This window comes from Ovis aries, chromosome 13 (genome assembly GCF_016772045.2).
Source record: "Ovis aries strain OAR_USU_Benz2616 breed Rambouillet chromosome 13, ARS-UI_Ramb_v3.0, whole genome shotgun sequence".
Classification (NCBI taxonomy): domain Eukaryota; kingdom Metazoa; phylum Chordata; class Mammalia; order Artiodactyla; family Bovidae; genus Ovis; species Ovis aries.
This window is the reverse complement of record NC_056066.1, coordinates 67,725,576-67,746,940: the sequence shown is the minus strand read 5'-3', so window position 1 is coordinate 67,746,940 and position 21,365 is coordinate 67,725,576. Positions and strand designations below refer to the sequence as shown.

General features: G+C 48.1%; 1 protein-coding gene across 1 annotated transcript; it reads right to left on the bottom strand.

The window, feature by feature from the left end:
* Positions 1-440: 440 nt before the first annotated feature.
* Positions 441-20,714, bottom strand: FAM83D (family with sequence similarity 83 member D). Its single transcript, XM_015099882.2, has 4 exons — positions 20,212-20,714; positions 9,742-9,909; positions 5,324-5,448; positions 441-1,881 (listed from the first exon to the last, which is right to left on the bottom strand). Exons 1-4 carry the CDS (start codon positions 20,686-20,688, stop codon positions 903-905), a joined length of 1,749 nt encoding a protein of 582 aa, XP_014955368.2. The 5' UTR covers positions 20,689-20,714; the 3' UTR covers positions 441-902.
* Between the last annotated feature and the right edge of the window lie 651 nt (positions 20,715-21,365).

Genomic DNA, 21,365 nt, shown 5'->3' with positions numbered 1-21,365 from the left:
CAATACACCCATCTGATGAAATTAGGCCCATGAGGCCACTACAGTTAATATCAGGGTGAATCCAGGATGCACACGGAGGCCTTCTCGGGCAGAGAAGCACAGAACTAAAGTCTTTGTCTAAACAGCTTTTTCTCTGAAAAAGACAACCCAGAGCACATGAAGAGACCTGAGATTGCTGGCAAGTTTTCTCATTCAAACTGTAGAGCTAGTGACATAGATATTTATATCTCTAGAGAAGGTGTGACCCTGACACTTTTTTGATGTCATCTAACTTAAATATTTTCTTTTATAATTTCGGTCATCTACTTTTCCACCCAAGACTATTAAAAAACAAATGCATAAATAGCTATGAGGTGCGTTTACTTGTAACACATTCCTAGAGTTAAACAGAAAAATGCCAGAGAAGAAGGAAAAAAAAAAAGACACGAGCAACCACCAAACAAGATTTTTTTACATCCATTTAATGCTAAGAACACAGATATCCTCAAAAAGGGACACACCTAAGAAACAAGAGTTTTGAGGTTTTTTCCTGAACAGGATTTTGATCATGAAAACTAGCAATTCAAACCTCTAATATGAGCACATAAGTCTAAAAATGCAACATATTTAACCTCTTACCTGAATTACCTGAGAACCCTGAAACATTCTCTTGAAGAGCTATCCATATTAAAACTGTGCAAAGAAGCTGTACCCATAGTGTTTAAACCATAAAACCAAGACTGGGTTTATACATGATAAAAATAAAGATAAAGCACATAAAATACTATGCAGTTCATCGAATTCAAAGAAAATCAGAGTGAAGGAAAGGCAATGAGGACAGGAGACATTCCGCAAAGTGGGATGCTCCAGTGACATCTACTGCAAGCCTGTTTGAGGCCAGGAGCTCTGAATGCGTAGAGCCGTCACTGATAGGATGGATAAAGCATGATTTCTCTAACCGCCAGCAAGTTAGCGGATGATCTGGCAAAACTTCCAGAATTAAAACCGAGGTAGTTTTCGGTAAGGAATGTTTTTCTTGAAAGCATGGCCAGCATGTGGTTGAGCCGGGACCTGATCCCAGCAAAGTGAAACTGTCTCTCTTTATTCAAGTTTCTGAATGAGTCTCTGAAGCACAGATCGAAGTGGGGGGTGCTCCAGTACTTGGGGTGTCCAGGCGTGGCAAAGTCAGTGGATCTGAAGGAAGTCTGGGAGCCGATGGAACTGGCCACAGAGCCTTGGGAGGACAGAGAGGAGGAGGACCTCAAACTGGAAGAGCGCGACACAGACATCTTTGATACTGGTGACCCTTCCTTAGACTGGCTTCCGGGAGAGGCGAGAACACCCTCGTCCACGTCAGTCTGGGTGGTGGCTGATGTGGTGGGGACCACGGTTTGGGAGCTCACCACCCTGGTGGCCACTGTGGTCTGGGTCCCGGCGCACGTTGTGGCCGCGCTGGCTTGTGTCCCCACGTCACTTGTGATCACAGCAGGCGTCTCCTCTCCGGGCTCTGTCTGAGTAGCGGCATCAGTTGCCCTCCTGCCCTCCAGCCTGTCCCTGCGGCTGCTGAAGTAGTCCTCCTCGCTGATGGTGGAGGCCTTGGAGGCCCCGCACCCAGCCTCAGCCCGGCCCTCCTCTCCACCCAGCTCGGCCTTCCGGGGAGTGCTCGAGAGCCTGGCCAGCCGCAGCCGCAGCAGGTTGCCCAGCGTGAGCTCCTTGGACAGCGGTTTCTGTTCGACAAGATGGTCAAACCTGCCGCTGATCCGGAAGCTGGACAGGAGCTTGGAGCTGATGGGCTTTGACTGTGCATAGAGGATTCGGAACTCCAGGTCAAAGTGTTCAACCACTTGGCCAGACAGAATCACCAAGTTGCTGCTGTTTAGTTTGCCATCCGTCCATGTAAAACTGCAGGATTAGAAACAAACAGAAGTTGATAAGGATGATTGATCTTCATCTACTTACCGTCAACCTGATTATAAAGCCCAAACATCCTGTGACATAAGAGTCACAATTCAGGTGACAGCACCCTACCATGCAGTGTGAATTCCAGCTAGCCTTAACACAGGATATAACCTAGGAATATGTTAACATTGAAGTCAAAAAGGGACTTCCCTGGCAGTCCAGTGGTTGAAACTCAACCTCCCATTGCAGGGGGCACATGTTGGATTCTTGGTCAGGGAACTGAGATCCCACGTGCTAGAGGGCTCAGCCAAAAGATTAAAAAATAAAAAGACCAGTATTCAACCAAAAGGCTAAAATGTATGATCCTTGGCCTCAGAGTTGCTAAAAACTAGAAAGGGCTCCTAAGATGCTGAGGGCAGCGCCCTCCTTTGAGGAGTGAGGTACGTGCCTAGCGATGTCCCAGGGGAAGCTCGTGGTAGAGCCTAGACTGGGCCCCAGGCCTTGAGAACCACAGGGGCATTGCTCCTCACTACCTCGCCCACGCTGCTGTTTCCACAGAGGAAACAGGCCTGACATTCGAATGATGACACTGTTGCTCAACACACGTGCAGAGCTGATTAGAGGCCGCGCACCCCTGGCAGTTCAGTGTGCCGCCTCCTTCCTATGGTGACAGGGCCCCACTCATGCTAGCCCAGCCAGCTGCCTGGAGGCACCCTCTCCAGGTACAGCAGGGCTGGGCAGGTGACCCAGGCTGGCCAGAGTATCCCACCCCTTAGATGAGGGGATCTACGCAGGGTGGGTGGTAAGCCAGTGAGAGCCAAGGAATTTTGCAAGGCATGATACCATCAGAGAGGGAGAGAGAGGAAGTCTCTCACTTTTATAAATAGCTACTGAAGTTCACATGAAGGGAGCCTGGACCTCTGTCTGCAAGCAGAAAACCTGACTAAATAAAGATCCATGAGAGGACTTCGCTGGTAGTCCAGTGATTTAAGAATCTGCCTGCCAATGCAGGGACATGGGTTCAATCCCTGGTCCGGGAAGATCCCCTGTGCCATGGAGCAGGTGAATCCCTTCTCTCCAACAAGAGAAGCCACCACAGTGAGAAGCCCACACACTGCAATGAAGAGTTGTCCCCACTCACCGCAACTAGGGAAACCCCATCTGTGGCAACGAAGTCCCAGCACAGCCGGAAAAAAAAAAAAAGAAATCAACTAGAAAAAAGCAGAAATAGGACATGGTGCTCTGATAAATGCATGGCCCCTAGGTCAAGATGAGCTGAAAACCAACGGTACCTTTTTCAAGTTAGATGAGACAGTAAATTCCATTTTGCATAAAGTAGTTTGAGCCAGCTTTCTGTACCAATGCAATCACCCCACTGACTCAGAAAAATTTGTATCAGGAGTAGGGTGTTTACAGAAGAAATCATAAAACATAGTAGCAACTCTGTCTCTTGTAACCAAGAACCCAGGCTAAAGCAAATTCACCATGTGACAACTGCCTTCAGAGCTGGAGAAGAAAGATCCTTTTGAAAACCATCAGTAAGATCATATAAACAAGCACCTTATCCAGCACCAGGATTAAAAAAGTCCTCAGCAAATGAAACCTATCCTTATCCTCATCCTCAATGGAAGCATATTTCATTTTTAGGAGGTAGTTGTTGGAGCCACTGTGTCCTTGTCTTTTGAAGTAAAATGCCAACTTAAGAGTTAATGGTTGGGAAATGTGAAGATGTAGCAACAAAGAACTGTTGAGCTGGGGAACTGGTAACAATTTAGACTATAAATCTGCCACAGAGCAGAATCACGGAACTCCTAGTTCCCTGAAAGATAGAGATAAAGGCCTGACAAACATCCCAAATTGTTTCTACAGGAAGCAGAAACCCTCCATATGAAAACTGCTGACTGCAAGAACATAGATCCCAGACTGGTTGAAACCAGAAGAAGGCTGATGAAGCTTGAAACTTCACCTTGATGCCAACCAATCTGAAAACTATCCACAAGCTGATTACACCCTGCTCCTTGAACACAATAAAATTTCTCACCAGCCCCTCCAGGGTGGGTCACAGAGTCTTGAGATCAAGAGCCATCTCTGCTCGGCAAAGCAATGAAAGCTACTCTTTTCTACTTCACCTAAAACTCTGTCTTTGTGTTTCTATTTGGCACTGGTGAACAGAGGCCGAGTTTTAGTAACAGTTTTTATAGTTCAGATTCAGAACAGTCAAAAATCAATTGGAAAGTTTGGTTAATATAGATTAATCCTACTGTGGGTAAAAATCTTAGTTTCCTCCTATTATTGCCAAACTTCTTATAAAAGGAAGTCTTGAGGAGGAGTTTGAATTGTTCTGAGAAATAATGGTACTGTTTGAAAAGAAAGACACCAAGAGTTTCTTCATCTGCCTGCCTCCTCTCACACAAGCCTCTACACACCCACCTTTACCCAGGGCTGACACTCAGTTATCACTCAGGGCTGCCTGCTTCTTCAAATATAGTTTTTCTTCTTTAAACTGCAGAGACACACCTTAGCTCACATATACCATCAGACAGTCTAACACAGAGATGGCAAAACATACCACCATCAGAGCCACATCCATAAAAATGGTATAGCTTAACCTCTGAAGATTATCATTTACCACTCCTTATCTTCACCCTCCATTCAAATTCCCTGCTCTCTACCCTAAGATGCCACGCCAACAGGAGACCTCAAAGGTGGAGCCAAAAGCACGGATCTGCTTTCTAGACTAAAGCACCAAATCATAAGGCTTGAATCAAGGTGAAGGATTAAAGCAGGCAGCTTCAGCTGTGCCCTCCATCCTGAGCCCAATGCCTACAACCACCCTTAATTCAACTGGGCAGGGACAAGGTGGGTAGAAGGCCTGGAGAGACAGGATTTGAGACTGATGCAGTCACGGCTGTTGTTTAGTCACTTAGTCGTGTCTGACTCTTCGCGACCCCTTGGACTGTAGCACACCAGGCCCCTCTCTCCGTGGGATTTCCCAGGCAAGAATACTGGAGTGGGTTGCCATTTCCTTCTCCAAGAGGATGGGTCTTCCCATCCCAGGGATGGAACCCACGTTTCCTGCACTGCAGGCAGATACTTCATGCTGAACCACCATTCCAGTCACTGTTAATCCCTAATTCGTCCACTGCAAGCCTGGCTAAGCCTTGAATCAAGGACTCCCTCACTGTCAGGTCTCCAGATAAGCTTCAACCTCTGCTCTTTAGGTTTGTGAACCACAAAGCAACGGAGGGGACCCCGGCCTGACCCACTCCAAGAAGAAGAGGCTCTGACTAACCTATTCACATCTATTCACACCCACAGATGCACACACAGAGGTATAGTTGGCCATAAAGGCTCACATTGATAGGCAAAAGCAGCTTTCACCTTCATAGAATGCACTTCCTCTTAAAAGTTTAGATTAATAACCATGGATGGGTCAGAAACTCACCTGTAGGAGCCTGTAGCCACACGAATGCCATCAATCAGTGTGAACTTTTCATGAACCTTCCCAACAATTTTGGTTCCTGACCTGGCGTAGTAAATATTTCCTGTAATCGTCCGGACAGTCATCAGCTGTTGGTAGGGGATTGGGAGAAAAAGAAATGAATGATCCAGTGAGCACATGATAGAAGAAGCCTTAGTTTACGATTCTGAACAGATAAACGTACTGGCAGATGAGAGGTTACACTGCTGGGTAACAACGCCCACAGTACAAGAGCCAGGTGAGTCTCAGGACTTAAGTAATACTACTTCACGTAAGTTCATCTTCTTGCATGCTTTTTTATGCATTCATATTTATTTTTGAGACCTTCAGTTCATGTGGACGTGTGCTCTAAAAGAAGATTCATTTTTTGGAGACACTGAACAACAGAATTCAAACAGTGACTTTGAAACAAAATGTGGAGGACAAGATCATCAAAGAAAACATGCTAGTGATAAATAACATTTTAACAAAGACTCAAAGAAGCTAAGCTGACAATTCTCCTCTTGTATAAGAGCACTGCTAATAAATAACAGCCCATCCACACTTATCCCCACCCCATAATGGGTATGGAGAACAGGAAGAGAGGACAAGCCTTCTCTAAATACAGGGTTTCTGAGGCGGAAACACTCATATTATGTGGCTTAATCAGCAATGTTACTTCTCCCACAAGTACGCATTTACCAAAAAGGTGCTCTGGTGATGCGCTGGGGCCATATATTGTATAATTATCCTTGCAGAATGACACACATAAATGTATATACAATGGAATGCAAAATACTAAGCCAATCTGAATTCTTTGGAGCAGAACAGTGGCTCTGTATCTTTAGAAATCTTATACACTAAAGCAAATGTCTAAGATTTTTGTTTGATTCTCTCATTCACTCCACAAACAACAAAAGCTCCTACTATGTACCAAGTCTTGCGACAATAGATACAAGGCGTGCTCCTTACCTTCAAGGACCAGGAGACAGAAAATTAATGATTAAGTTAATATAGCAAGACATAACACCATCCAAATAAGTGAAAACCTACATCTCCACAAAAACCTGTACACAAATATTCATAGCAACTTTATTCATAATTGTAAAAAACTGGAAACTACCCTAATATCCACCAGTGAGTCAATAGTTAAACAAACTGTGGTTTAACCATACTCTATGATACTGTTCAGCAATAAAAGGAAGAAACTGTTGATACACAGAACAATTTGGACATATCTCAAGGGCATGAAAAAATCCAGTCTCAAAAGGTCACACACAGGAAGGAGAGGACACGTATACCTAAGGCTGATTCATGTTGATGCATGGCAGAAATCAGCACGACACTGTAAAGCAATTACTCTCCAATTAAAAAAAATACATATTTTTTATAAAGGTCACACACTGTGGAATTCATCTACATACTGTTCTCTAAATGACAAAATGACAGAGATGGGGGACAAATTAGTGGTTGCCAGGGATGAAACACCCAGGGGAGGGAGCCTGAGGGGAGTGAATGTACCATAAAGACGCTGCGTGAGGGAGATCTTCGTGGTGATTGAACAGCTCTGTATTCTGATAGCGGTGGTCACACAGATGTGCACATGGGATAAAATGGCACAGAACAACAGGCCCACCTGGTACCCATGTCAATTTCCAGGTTCTGGTGTTGTGTCGTAAGTTATATAAGCTACAACTGTTGGGGAAAACTGTGAAGGATACATGGAAACCTGTATGTGCTCATACGATCTTCCTCTCTTCACAACTTCCGTCGTTATTTCATAATGAAGACAAAAGACAAAACAAACTACGGCATAGCACAACATTGTTTTGTGCTATTCTTACCAAAATGCGTAATATGAATTTAACCATGAGGAAACATCAGACAAACTCCATTAAGCATTAAGACTCTAACACAAACAGTTGCAGATGAGAGGAAGCTAGGAGAAATGGCAACTAAATGCCAGATATGGTCCCAGATTGTATCCTAGGTAAGAAAACAGGCATTCATGGAATGATTCGTGAAATTCACGAAGTCTGTAAAACAGGTTAATAGGACTATATCAAGTTTATTTCATGACTTTGAAATTTGTTCTGAGGTTTGTCAAGATGTTAACATTTAGAGAATCTGGGCACAGAGTATTCAGCGATGCCTTATATTGTTTTTCTAACACCTCTGTAAATCAAATTATTTCAAAATTAAAATTAAAAAAAAAAACAAAACTAGAAACTTCCATAGAGGTGCACATGGCCCTGGCGGGGGAGAGGTTCCTGGATAATATTCCTGAGCAGAGCTTCAAAGGATCTGCATATAACACAAACACGAAGAACATCACTGTGGGCAGATTTCAGTGTGATTCTGTGCAACTTTCCCTTTGGCATTTATCTGAATATTATATAGGCCTCCATGATGGTGGTCAAAACACTTTTTAAAAAAAATTAGTTATTTATGGCTGTGCTAGGTCTTTGATGCTGTGAGGCTTCCTCTAGTTGCGGTGAGTGGGGGCTACCCTTTACTTGCAGTACGTGCGGTTCTCATTGCAGGGGCTTCTCTTGTTGCAGAGCGTGGGGTTGAGAGTCAGACTCAGTAGTTGTGGTGCACAGACTTAGCTGCCCCAAGGCATGTGGAATCTTCCCAGACCAGTGTCTCCTGCAATGGCAGGCAGACTCTTAACCACTGGACCACCAGGGAAGCCCAAAGCACTTTTTATTTAATTTTTACTTTAAAAAACTTTTTATTTTATACTGGAGTGTAGTTGCTTTACAATCAAAGCACCCTTGAGTGCCTGCACATTAAGGTATGACCGAGTTCTGCAGACCGGGCAGAAGAAGCCACCCCCAAGAGGTGAGGGGCAGACTCACCAGCACAGGCAGGCCCTGGTGAGTGAAGGCACCGGGGCAAGGTGGTGCATCCTAAGGAATAAGTTAGGACATGAACATGAACACAGGTGAGGCCAAAGGGACAGGCCTCCTTATGACCCTTCCTAGAGGATGCAGAGCCCCCCCCCCCACCCCCCCCCCACCCGCCGCCACAAAGGCAGCAACCAATAGCAGGCAACTGAGTTGGCAAATACACCTAGATTTCTGCTGAGTGGATGAATCAGAGCCAATCACTCAAAGTCATGGCCAGGCTATTCTGTGATCTGCCTGCTGCTCACACACAGCCTCAATTACAGCAACAGCACTTTGAAATTAAACATCAACACCTTCAATTTCTTCGCCAGGCTCTACGGCAGAGCAGACTGAACGTCTGGTTAGATCATGATGTGCTTTCCAGGCCTGACGTGCATGTCCCTTGGGTTCACCAGACGCATTTTTAAACTGACTGTCGAAAACAAGCTAGTGAAGTCATATAAGCTTACACTTAAATACTTGGCTCAAATTCTTTCATGCTCAGTGCAAATGATATAAAAAGTCTACTTTCAAAATAACAAGAAATTAAAGGGATTAAGAACACTGGGGCTGACACTTCCTTGGTGGTCCAGTGGTTAGGAATCTGCCTGCCAATCCAGGGGACACAAGTTCGATCCTTGGTCCAAGAAGATCCCACATGCCGCAAGGCAGCTCAGCCTGCATGACAGAATGACTGAGCTTGTGTAAGTGCAACTAGAGAAAGCCCACACACAAAAACAAAGACCCACTGCCGTCAAAAATTAAAAAAAAAAAGAACACCAGGGCTGGCGGCAAGCAGACAGATGGAGAAACTCCATCCCACTACTTTTTAGCTGTAGACCCTGGGCTCTTGGTGTCACCACTTCCCAATCTGAAAATAGGTATTATACCACTCACCTGATGGGGCTGCTGTGAGATGTGAGTGGCATAACACTGTCAACAGCCTAGAACAGCGCCAAGGACAGAGCAGGACTCCATAAACGGTGATCATCACGATTAAAATCGGAGCCTACCAGTGCTGGGGCCAAAAGCAGCAGCTTCTCCTTCCTCCCCATTAGAGAAATGCTATTTACTATGATGGACAGAATAGCACTTTGTGTGTAAGAAACCAGTCTAGTTCTTTCCAGGATTTCCATCTCATTTTATATTTCTGGGAACATCCTTATTTTGGAAAATAAGGATATTACTTTTGGGGTTTTCCTTTGAAAAATACTAGCCATTTTTTCTCTATAGATTAAAAAACATTCTCTACGATCATTGTATAATACATTTTTACACTAAAAAAAAAAAAAAAAAAAGGCAGCAGCTTCCAAGGCAGCCTTTTGCCAGGAGAGGCCAAGGTCTGAACCTGACTCTGTCCATTCTTTCCAATGAGACCTCAGGCAGAAGACTTTGCTCACACCTCCAGTCCCTCCCCGCTTCCAGTGGGGAGACCACCACCAACTACCCTGTAGCTCACTGACCATCATTACTTGCTGATTGTGGTGAAACTAGAGACATTGTAACACAAACCTTTTCTTCTTCCGGATGAACTTTCAGATCCATGCACATATCCAAAAACTGAGAGAGCAGAGCCTGGTCCAGTAGGATATACACAGCAACTCCCTGTTTCCGAGAGATTTCCTGCAGGTCTCGGAAGATGTCGATGTCCGTGAAAACATCCATCACCACTGCAATCACCTAGGGTGTGGGGAAGGGAGAAAAGCCAGTGGTCAACCCACAAGGACACCACCTTACAGCTGGCTGTCAGGACTTTGGACCCCCTCTCGGAGCTGCCAAAGGATCCCACCCTCCCTATCCCTCCTTCCTTCTCCTTATGCAGTATCAGTTTTCCTCTCACCATGGACTCTTCTCCATTTTCAAAGATGCTCAGGCCACTGTAGCCTACAAATCTGGACCTGACCCAGCTAACCCTCCCAACTGCCTCCCAGCCCCTCTCCTCCACACCACAAATTTCTCAAAACTGTAAATTCAAGCACTACCTTGACGTTCTATGAACCTGTTCCATTCAATTCTCTTCCTTTACTAAAACCCTTGTCTTATAGCTCAGACCAGTAAGTTATCCAGGTTCTGCAAGAGACAGGAGATGAGGTGGGGTATCCAAGCATGATGGAGTCGCTGGATGTACACCCTGACACCACCGGGACAGAGCCAAGGAGGCCAGCCCAGCTGGCCAGGCTAGAGAGGGTTGGAGGGTTGCTGGGCAGGGCCCCAGAAGTGGGGCCCATAGTATATAAGGCGCCTGCCAAACTGAATTTTGATTCATCACCCTACAAAACAACTGCACAAACACCACCATTGTTAGGTAGTGAGTAAGTATCTAATTTGATATTAGTTTCATTGTTTGGTTTTGAGGCCTCAACCTTTCCTGTGTATTGAAAATAATTGGATTAGAACTGGCCTCTCACACCCACAGAGTGGTTAGAGGGTGGATGGAGGTGTTTCTCCTTTTGATTCCCCCAGTAGCCAACATCCCCTCCTCTTTCTAGAGCAGGGCCCTTAAAAGACTTCTGGAAGCAGTCTCAGTAAGGCCTGCCTTCCTTCAAGACAGACCCCCATCCTACCCCCCTACCCCACCCCCATGCAACCAAGCCCTGCACAGTTGAACTAGACCTGGGGCTTCTCAAAAGGACAGCCTCTTCACTGAACTGAGCTATGACCTGGGCTCATTCACTAGCCAGCTGAGTACCTGCTCTCCAGGGCTGGCCACATCTCAGAGGCGTTGGTGTTTATGCCCTAGAAGATACACTTGAACTTGAAAGTGGTCATCACTCCCACTTCCTGAGTCATACCACGGGGTGGACAGGGAGAGACCCATGGGCAGGTGGGCATTGCCCTGTAACAGCTCATGCTGCAGAGTCTGTCTGTTCTCTTAGGGCTGGAAAGCTCTGCAAGTAGTGGTTCGTGAATGTCTTTCCGGGTCAAAGCCCATCTGTGCCTGTCGGTCCTAACATGATACCTAAAGAGGAAACACCCCACTGTCGGAGCCTGGACGGCTGGTCTGCTGCCGGTCCTCATGCTGTTCCTGCTTTTCTGCAGCCACATCTAGAGCAGCCACTCCTGCCAAGTCCCATGTCATCATCATAGATGACACAACCTCAAGTTACCTCCTTCAGTCACTCCAGCTATCCCCCAGTGACTTATACCATGGGGCCTGGTGATCCACATGGTTACAGGCAGCAGCCCCTGGAGTATCCTGCACAGACCCCCATTTATGTTACTTTCCACGTATAACTGGAATCTTTTCCGTTTGCCAAAAGCTCTAAAGAAGTTATCTTGAGATCTGAAAACCCCATTAATCGTTATCTCCAATTTACTGAAAAGAAAAATAAATCACACAGGGGTTCTGTGTCTTGTTCAAGGTGGCACACTTAGTCAAATGCAGGAGCTGGAATTTCAGCCCCGTCTGGGCGCCTCCAGAGCTACCTGTTAAAAGGTGTTAAACATTATCCCAAGCAAATCTAATTTCAGTCTTCAGATGATTGAGAGCTTAGAATAGATCCTGAAAGGATCAAGTAGAGTATTCCAGAAAGTAGATAAGATTAAGTCCACCAGGGAGGATGATCACCAAGGACACAAAACTTGGAATGCCCTAGGACAGCAGCAGACACTTCTTTCTGTGGGCAGGTTTGCTAACTCTGAATGAACTAAATCAGGAAACCTTGGGAGGCACATCTGATGAGGCTGCAGGGTTAGACCTGGACACAGATGCAGGCTCCCCCACTCCTAAGCACCATGTACCCTCTGGCAAGTTACTTCCACTGTGCTGGCTTCTACCACATGCAAATAACGCTACCCACCTGCAGCGTCTGCAGTGGGTTTGGTCACCTGACAGTTCCTGGGACGCAGAAAGCCTTCACATGGCAGCTAGCAGTCTTAGTTCTCATTTTGCCACCTTTCCTGGGTAAGTCATTCTACCTGAGCTCAGCATCCTCAGACACAGCCGCTCTGAGCTCTGCTGTCTGATTCATGCACCCACCATGGGCAGGGTGGGGCTCTGAGAGCTTCATGGGGCCACACAGGGTGGGTCATTCCTGTTCTCATTCTGCTCTTCCTCTGCCTGGAGCAAGAGGTCCATGTCACTCACTGCATCTCAGTTTCTTTCCCTTCCCACCCATTATCATAAAGCAAAGACACGTGTTGGAGATGCTTAGAATTCTACCAGAGGTCTGCGCATGTGCAAAGAAGCATCAGCCTGTCTCATGGTCAACAAGAGCCTGTCTGCTGAATTCCTCACGCTGAGCACACAACACCCAAGTCAACTTCCTTCAAGTTCCCAGGGCTCTTGTCTCTTCTGGAGACCTTCTTGATAAAATTTTTTTTAAAAAAAGCAAAAGACCTGTATTTTCTCCCCAAGTATTACAGATTTTAATAGAACAGAAATGAACTCCTGGAGATTTCTTTTACAATCTTGATACCAACTTCAGAGTTTGAAGACCAAAAAAAATGTCAATGTTCACAGCAAAACCTAAATTTGTTTGTGCCTGTTGTTTTCTCTGAGTTTCATGGGCTGTTATTATAAAGTTAGCAATATAAGTACCAGATTAAAGTACTAGTGGAGCCTCTGTCTGCAGAGAGTGGCCTGGGGCCTCTCTGGGAAGGCTGGGGTGGCAGAACCAGTTTTTCACTGGCCCCAAGAGTGAGGGCCAGGCACATATGGTGGCATTTCCTCTGCACTGTTCCAGCATGAAGTACACAGGTGGACTGGGCTTTTTCTTTTTTCTCTTTAAATTTAGTATTATTTTTAATTTTTTGGGCATGCTGTGCAATATGTGGGATCTTAGTTCCCCAACCAGGGATGGAACACATGCTCCCTACATTGGAAGCACAGAGTCTTAACCACTGGACCCCAAGGGAAGTCCCTGGGCTTTTTCAAAGGGACGGGAAAGCATCAAGAGGTGTTTTGTGGGAGCAGGGACTTACCATTGTGAGTTAGTTTTTTTTTTTTAATTATGCAGAACATCTGCCTGGCTCCCAAGTCCAACTGACAAAACACACTACATTCAGAGACATCTGGCTTCCATTCTTGTCCCTTCCTTTCTGCCCTCCCCACTAACATAATAACTTCAACTAGTTTTTTATTTATTCTCCCATTTAAAAACAATATACATAAGCATATATGTGTACATATCCTCACTTATGTTACTGAAGAAGTATGCATATGTGTGTATATGTATACATATACATGTTCTAATCCCCCTGCAGATAAAAGGCAGCATATGATACGCACTGCTCTAGGCCATTGCATACAACAGAACCTTCTGAGATGACGGAGATGTTCTGTATCTGCTCTGTCCAACACGGGAGCCACCGGCCACCAGCGGCAATTAAACACTTGAAATATGATTAGTATAATAGAGGAACTGAGTTTTTTTTAATTGTATTTCCTTTTAAGTCACATAAATGTAAATAGCCACAGGTGGCCAAAGGCTGCTGCATTGGTCAGGAAGCACTCCACTGTGCAGAAGGGTTCGTTTGCTCACCAATCCACCAATGAAGGATGTTTGAGCCCTCCCAGCCTTTTGCTGTTATACTCAGTGCTGGAACAAACAGCTAACTGCACAGGCCTATTCGTATTTTTCACCAGTGTATCTTTAAATAACAATCTTGATATCAACTTGAAAGACAAAAAAAAGATTGTTGTGTTCACAGAGAAACCTGAATTTGTGCCTATCTATTGTTTTCTCTAAGTTTCACGGGCTGTTATTACAAAATTAGCAATTTAAGTATCAGATCTGTCTTTGGGACAGATATACAGACACAGAAGAGCTAGGTCCACAGGTCAATACAACTGGAATTCTGCTGAATATTGCCAAATTCCCCTCCAGAGGTTCTATCATTTGCATTAGGGCTTTTAAAAAGCCAATATACCTACTACTTCTCTTCCTGAGAGAACTTATTTTTTATGCATAAAGGAACCAGAGAATGATTCTGCAGCTTCTCTCAACTGCCTGACAGATGCCAGGTAAAAAGAACCAGGAAATGAGACGGCAGACAGAAAGCAGCACAGTGGGGGCCAGGGGCTAGGAGGCAGAGGGAGTGGGGAGCTGCTGCTCGACGGGAGCAGAGGTTACAGTGGCGGAGACAAAGAAGTTCTGACCCTGGATGGTGGTGATGGGTACAGTGGTGATAGTGAATGTCCGTAATGCCACTGATCGGTACACTTTAAAAAAGCGGTAAGTTTCGTTACATATATCTTACCACAACTTAAAAAGAAGAAAGATGAAATGGTGAAAGATTTCTGAAATCCTTAGGCTAAAGCATAAAATCAAAAGGAAGGAATAAAAAGCAGCCACACTTAAGTCTGGTGGGTAAGGTCTTAAACCACTTCCTAGGCCAGTGGTTCTCAACCGGGGACAACTTTGCCCCCCAGAAGACATCTGGCAATGTCTGGAGATTTTTTTTTAACTGTAGGAAAATATATAACATACAGATTTGCCATCTTAATAATTTCTAAGTGTATATTTCAGGGGCCTTAATTACATTCACAATATTGTCAACTATCACTACTGTCTGTTTACAAAACTTTTTATCACCTCCTACAGAAACTAACCATCAAAGCAGCAACTCGTTCTTCCCCTGACCCCCTCCCTGGGGGAAACATTTCTGAATGTGAGCACTGCTTTTCGGTGGGGGCCAGTGCTTCTGGCATCCACTGGGTAGAGGCCAGGGATGCTACTCAGCACCCTACAGTGCACAGGACGATCCTTCAGGACAAAGACCTATCCTGTCCAAAACGTCAATAGTGGCGAGGTTGAGAAAGCCTGCCCTGGTTGAAACGGGCATCCGCACAGGAACTGATTATACTGCACGGGTTCTACTGCAACTCTGAGGAGGGTTGTGTAAGATCAGGAGGGCCCTAATTTAGATACAGCCACGTGCACACGGGGGGCCTACGACAGATTCCTCAGCTGCTACTCCTCCTAGGAGGCACGACTCTGTGTCAACACGATGACAGCTTCTTCTAATGCTCAGGTTATCAAAAGGATGCCCAAGGGTGAGGTCATAGCAGAAATGTCCCTCTGGAACAAAAGCACATAGGGAATGGGTGGCTAGTAAGAACGATGGCTCTGGGGAATGCAGGACCACCTAGAAGGGTGAGCTTTGCCTGGGAGCTCCCATCCGGACACTAGGAATATTCCAAGAGCCACAGCAACAGCACACTGCCATGTAAGGGCACACAGCACCTCCAGGCAAAGTCTCCACGCCCCCACCCGATCCATGGGGCCCAGAGCCCAGGCCAACCCTGATTCACATGGTAACAGAGACAAAGAAATGAATGACTCATCAACAAATATAGAAGTACAGGGATAAATTCTAGAGTATGTATTTCAGGGGAGATTCTGTACAGAATTCTTCTAAAAGCAAACATCTCAGGTCTCAAATAGTCCAAAGCAAAAGAATAAAAGTACAAAACAGTATTTCCTACAATTGGTCAGCTAGCTGTCCTCTGAAGCCAGGCTGTACATAATAAGATGCTGGACCACACTCAACACAACAGACCCACATTTTGAAAAGTGCACAGAAACTTCTCCCAAGAGCGGGACTGGCAGGCTCACAGCCTCGGACCCAGCTACCCTGGGACAAGTCCTTGCTGAGTGGAAAGGCAGGCAGACTCACCTGCTGAATGATCAAGGCTGCAGGTGAGCAGTCTCCGCAATATGTGGTGTGCACTATTCGGTGCCAGACATCCTGCAAGCCTAAACAGCTCAAACTGCAGCTTGAGTCCTGGGTGAGGATGAAACCCATTCCAGAACCATCCAGCGAGGCCGCAAAGCCAGGATCAGACACCCCTGTTCACCATCTGAGCCTGGCTTCTCCTGCCCGTACCCTGACCACTCTGGTCTCCCTCCTGCTAAGGGCAGATCTAGAACTGTTGCGGTCATTTTCCTGTTGCTTTGATATGCAATGTGGAAATTAAAAGTCCACATCTTGAGAAACCCTTAGAAACGCCCAGACTGTTGAAAGCTACCAAAGAACCAACACTCCCTTGTGGCAGGGGGGCCCTGTGCAGTGGTGAGTGGTCAAGAGCCCAAGCTTGGGGGCCAGGCTGACTTGGGTTCACACCCAGCTCTGTCACACACGAACTTAGAGGGCAAGCTGCTTCACCTCTCTGTGCCTGGTCTCGTCTTAGCTGTGGTCTCCTCCTACAGCTGGGAGGAGGGTTAAATGAGAGAATCCAGGGGAAGGGCTTAGCACAGACACTGACCCACTCAAAGCACTCAATCACACCATCAAGTGCTTTCACCGTCTGAACAGACGCGGAATGGCCTCTCAACTTATCCAGAAACAGCTTGAGACCTGTATCTTCACAGTCCTCGCCATCACAGATCCTGAACTTCAAAGAATGTGGCCGGAGTGACCCGGCCACCCTGTGAACATAACACACACTTCTACCTGGAACAGCAGCAACGGACCAGCCACCGGATTAGCGCTCTAACACCTGTTCCCTCCACAGATGTCTCTCCACCTGGGAACAGTGATGGTATCTCTACTTGGCACAAGGCAGAGCATGATGGCTGACGGTGCTTAAGAGATGCTACGCCTTGGTTTGAGTCCTGGGCTCTGTCATTCCCTGGCTACATGACCTCAGGGCAAGGGAACTTCTCTATGCCTCAATTTCATCACCTGCAAAATGCAAATCATAATCACACCTACCTTGGAGTTACTTGAACAGTGCTTGGCGGAGAAAGCAATGCTTTTCTGTTTGGTTTTGAACAAAAGAGATAGTCTCTGAGACCTCAAGTTTAGGGTGTCTCAGATCCAACTCATTTCCCCATCCCTACCCTCAGCCTCATTCTCCTCCATATTCTAATTTGGTAGCATCACTGCCCACCCAAGCTAAAAAAATATCTCAACTCTTCCCATACCTTCTCCTTGGCTTTGCCCCCTCTCCTGCCCCCCTCCCTCACCACTCTTCTGGTCCATCAAATGACCAAGTCCTGTCAGTTCTACCAGAAACTCTTCCCCTGCCCAACCCCCAGCAGTGCCTTAGCACAGACCCTCTTCTCCTATATAGATCTCTACAACCCCTCCTTACAACCATCTGACACCAGTCTCACCCCTCTCTAACCCATCCTCCTGCAGGCTCCCACCAGAATCTCACAGACACCAATCTGATCATGTCCCTCTCCTCCCTTTAAACCTTCGATGGCTCCCACTGGTCCTTCCAGTAGTGTGCAAAGCCCTCGACAGTCTGGTCCCATCTCCCCATTTAGCCTTCTCTCCTACCATTAACCTACACATACTCTGTGCTCCAGCTATGAGGAATGTGGCGGCCTCAAAAAAATGCCAGGCGTTTTTCACCATTCTGGGACGGTCCCTATGCTCTGTTCTGACAAGCCCCACTACTCCACTTGGACCCAGCTCCAAGGCCGCCCTCTTAAAGCTTTCTTTCTTCAGCCTGTAGCAACCTCCTCACTGCTTCCTACCAGCCGACTATCAACTCTCAAGTGCAGGCAAGGGTTATGTCTTTCACCTGTGGCCCCAGCCCCTGGGGCATAGTGTCTGATATACAGTAGGCACTGAATAAGCAAGTAATCTGGCATATGGAAAAGACATTGAAAACACTTATCAGATTTAAAGGTACATACCAACTTTCTCACTTACAACTGTTCACATTCCAAATACAGAATCTTGAAGATACAGGGCAGAGAACAAGGCAGGAAGTTCTACTCAGGAAGGCATTACAGAATGCCTACAAGACAAAGGAGTCTGAGCATCAGTCCTGAGCCCCTTCTAAGGCCAGCACTGAGTTGATGGACTGGTCTTAGCTCTAGCGCCCCTTCAGTACTACTGAAAACGGGATGTAAGCAAGTGAAAAAAGTGAAAGTGAAGCCGCTCAGTCGTGTCCAACTCTTTGTGACCCCATGGACTGTAGCCTACGAGGCTCTTCCGTCCATGGGATTTTCCAGGCAAGAGTACTGGAGTGGGTTGCCATTTCCTTCTCCAGGAGATCCTCCCAACCCAGGGACTGAACCCAGGTCTCCAGCATTGCAGGCAGACGCCTCACCACCTGAGCTACCAAGGAAGCCCAAATGTAAGTAAGTGAGCTGCTGCTGCTGCTAAGTCACTTCAGTCGTGTCCGACTCTGTGCGACCCCATAGACAGCAGCCCACCAGGCTCCCCTGTCCCTGGGATTCTCCAGGCAAGAACGCTGGAGTGGGTTGCCAATTCCTTCTCCAATGCACGAAAGTGAAAAGGGAAAGTGAAGTCGCTCAGTCGTGTCCGACTCTCAGCGACCCCATGGACTGCAGCCCACCAGGCTCCTCTGCCCATGAGACTTTCCAGGCAAGAGTACTGGAGTGGGGTGCCATGGAAGCAAGAGGTTAGGGCAATTCCTCTCTCATAGAGACCCACTCATTACTTTTCCCAAGTTCCAAGTGCCCAAGTTCTCCCCCTAGAGGTGATCATTGGGAATGCGCTGCTGCTACCGCTGCTGCTAAGTCGCTTCAGTCGTGTCCGACTCTGTGCGACCCAATGGACGGCAGCCCACCAGGCTCCCCTGTCCCTGGGATTCTCCAGGCAAGAACACTGGAGTGGGCTGCCATTTCCTTCTCCAATGCATGAAAGAGAAAAGTGAAAGTGAAGTCGCTCAGTCGTGTCCCACTCTTAGCGACCCCATGGACTTCAGCCTACCAGGCTCCTCCGTCCATGGGATTTTCCAGGCAAGAATACTGGAGTGGGATGCCATTGCCTTCTCCGTGGGAATGCACACCTGTTCTAAAAAGGTGCGTTTTCCCATCTTTCCAATCTTCCCACTGAACTCACAAATGTCCGTAGCATCAAAACGACCCTCAGCATACTCAATGCACCGCAGGGCTGCTAACAGCCTAGGTGGCGCCCATATATCCTCCCGCAATGGCAAGGCAGTAGCCTACTGGATCCCCTACCCACTGCAACCCCACCAACAGGCAAAGGGCACTGGGCATCAGGAACACTGGTAAGTCAGGACTTGTCTCCAGCTTGTCTACTTCAACCAGTCGGATGTACAGATACCAGAACCACAGTCAGACACATTCAGCTATAAGCCCTACCAAGTCTTACCACGACCTGGAGCTTTAACTGCATTTTCTCTGTCACAGGCAAACAGCCAGGAAGCTGGGCACTGCCAGTCAGCAAGCAAGTTGGCAGTTAATCATGGCTCTGGAGGGAGGTGTCTGCTACACCCTACCAGCCCCTGCCACCTTGGGTGCCGCATGCTTTCTCCCTGATCCCTCTGTACCCAGCACCCTGGGTGCAGTCTCATCCAGGCTGGCAGGGAGACAAAATCTCCCACCGCACCCCAATACCTTATCACACTTAAGAGCCAGACAACGGCACCAAAACCCACCGTGGAGAGAAGACTTAATGCATGGCTTTCTGCATTTTTTTTTTTCCAGCCTATGGAAATGCAAACTCCCTGCCCCACCCATTCACTGAAGGTGCAACTTCCCCTCCAGGCTGGCAGGAGGGGAAAGGGCCAGGGCTCTTGGCCCCTCTGGTTTGCATCTGCTTTCTACAAGACACGTGGGGGTAACTAGCAATGAAAGACTCGAAACTCCCCGCAGCTGTCTCTGGGGACAATCTTTTAGGAATTTCCCCCTAGGTTATGCGCTTCTTAGGTCGTACACCTCTTAAGGAACTCCTGAAAGTGGGATCTAGAGTCGGCTGACAGCCAATCCGACAACTGGTTTTTAACTGAAAGCTGGAACGGACAGGATTTCCGGTCACCCTCCCAGGGAATGTAAATGTTAGGAGTTTGAACTTGAGCACAATTCGCATTCTTGGGGATGGAGACTCCTCCCACTCTCCCAGGCCACGAGGAGCGGACGGGGAGGGGATCGGAGATCCGAGGGGATACACACAGAGTGGAGAGAGTTGGGGAACACCTCGACCAACCGGCCCGAGCTCCTAGCAGACCTCAGTTTCCCATTTTTTGAAGACGGTGTCCCGTGCGACCGGGAACCGCAGAGACCCGAGGGGCTGGGCCGCGCCGCTCACCTCTCGCGCCGAGCGGAGCTGCTGGCGCAGCGCGTCCTTGCAGCCATAGGGGCCGCCAGCGCCCGCGCAGCGGGGCTGGAAGTGCGCCTCGACGCGCGTGGCCCCGCGGTAGGCGCCCTGATAGAAGGAGGGCCAGCCGAGCTCCAGCAGCGGCGGCTCCAGGTCCGACTGCTCGGGGAAGTAGGTGCCGGACGAGCAGTCGTGCGACGAGCCGAAGGAGTCCTCGGCCGCCGCCGCAGCGCCCTCCTCGCCGGGCCGCTCGGCCGCGCGCAGAATGGCGCGCACCTCGTCTGGGTTCAAGAAGCGGCCGAGGCGTTCGCGTCGCAGGAACGCGGAGAAGGCGTCTGGGCCGCCCGCCAGCAGCTCCTCGAGCGCCAAGCGCCGCTCCTCGCTGTACAGTTCGGCCAGGTTGGGCGGCCCACACGGCGACAAGCAGGCGGCAGGCAGTTCGTCCAAGCCATCGTATCTCAAGGCCATGGCGGCGCTCGGACGCTACCCGGCTCGGGCCAGTACGGGCGTGCGGGACGCTTTATAGTCACCTTTGAATCTAACCAGCCCGCGCCATTGGCCGCCCCGCCCCGCCCGGGCTCTCCCATTGGCTGCCTTCTTCTAACGGCTCCGTCGGGACGCAGTGCTTGCCTCTACGGCTCCACCACCTAACTTGCTATTGGTGCCCCGCGGCCCGGCCTCTCCCCGAAGCCCCGCCCCTCCCAGGCCTTCGTTAGACGGCGATTGAGACCATGTTCTCGCTCCAGGGTTGCTTGGTGGAATTTAAATCTTGGCTACTACGTGCCTGCTCCGAGGTGGCGTTCCTGCTCTAGCCCTGGGGGGAGCTGAGTTCATCAAGATAGCCGGTGCCAGGCCTAAGTGGCCGTGGTACCCGGGGCGGTGGGACAGGCAGAGAGCCTGGATTGAAACCCGAGAGCCCGGCCCCCCTTGCCAGCCTCGCGCGCCCTCTGCCGCCCGCCCCACAGCGCGGCCCTCTCAAGGCCCAAGGAAGTCAGGAAAGTGCACACAGAGGCTGGAGCCTGCTGGGGCACGCTGACCCACTGACTGCGCCTCCCCAGGACTCACAGAGTTTGAGCGAGGCTCAGCCATGTTGCCTTTATCCCCAGCATTTAAATCGTTCGTTCGTTCAAAACTACTGGTCCATC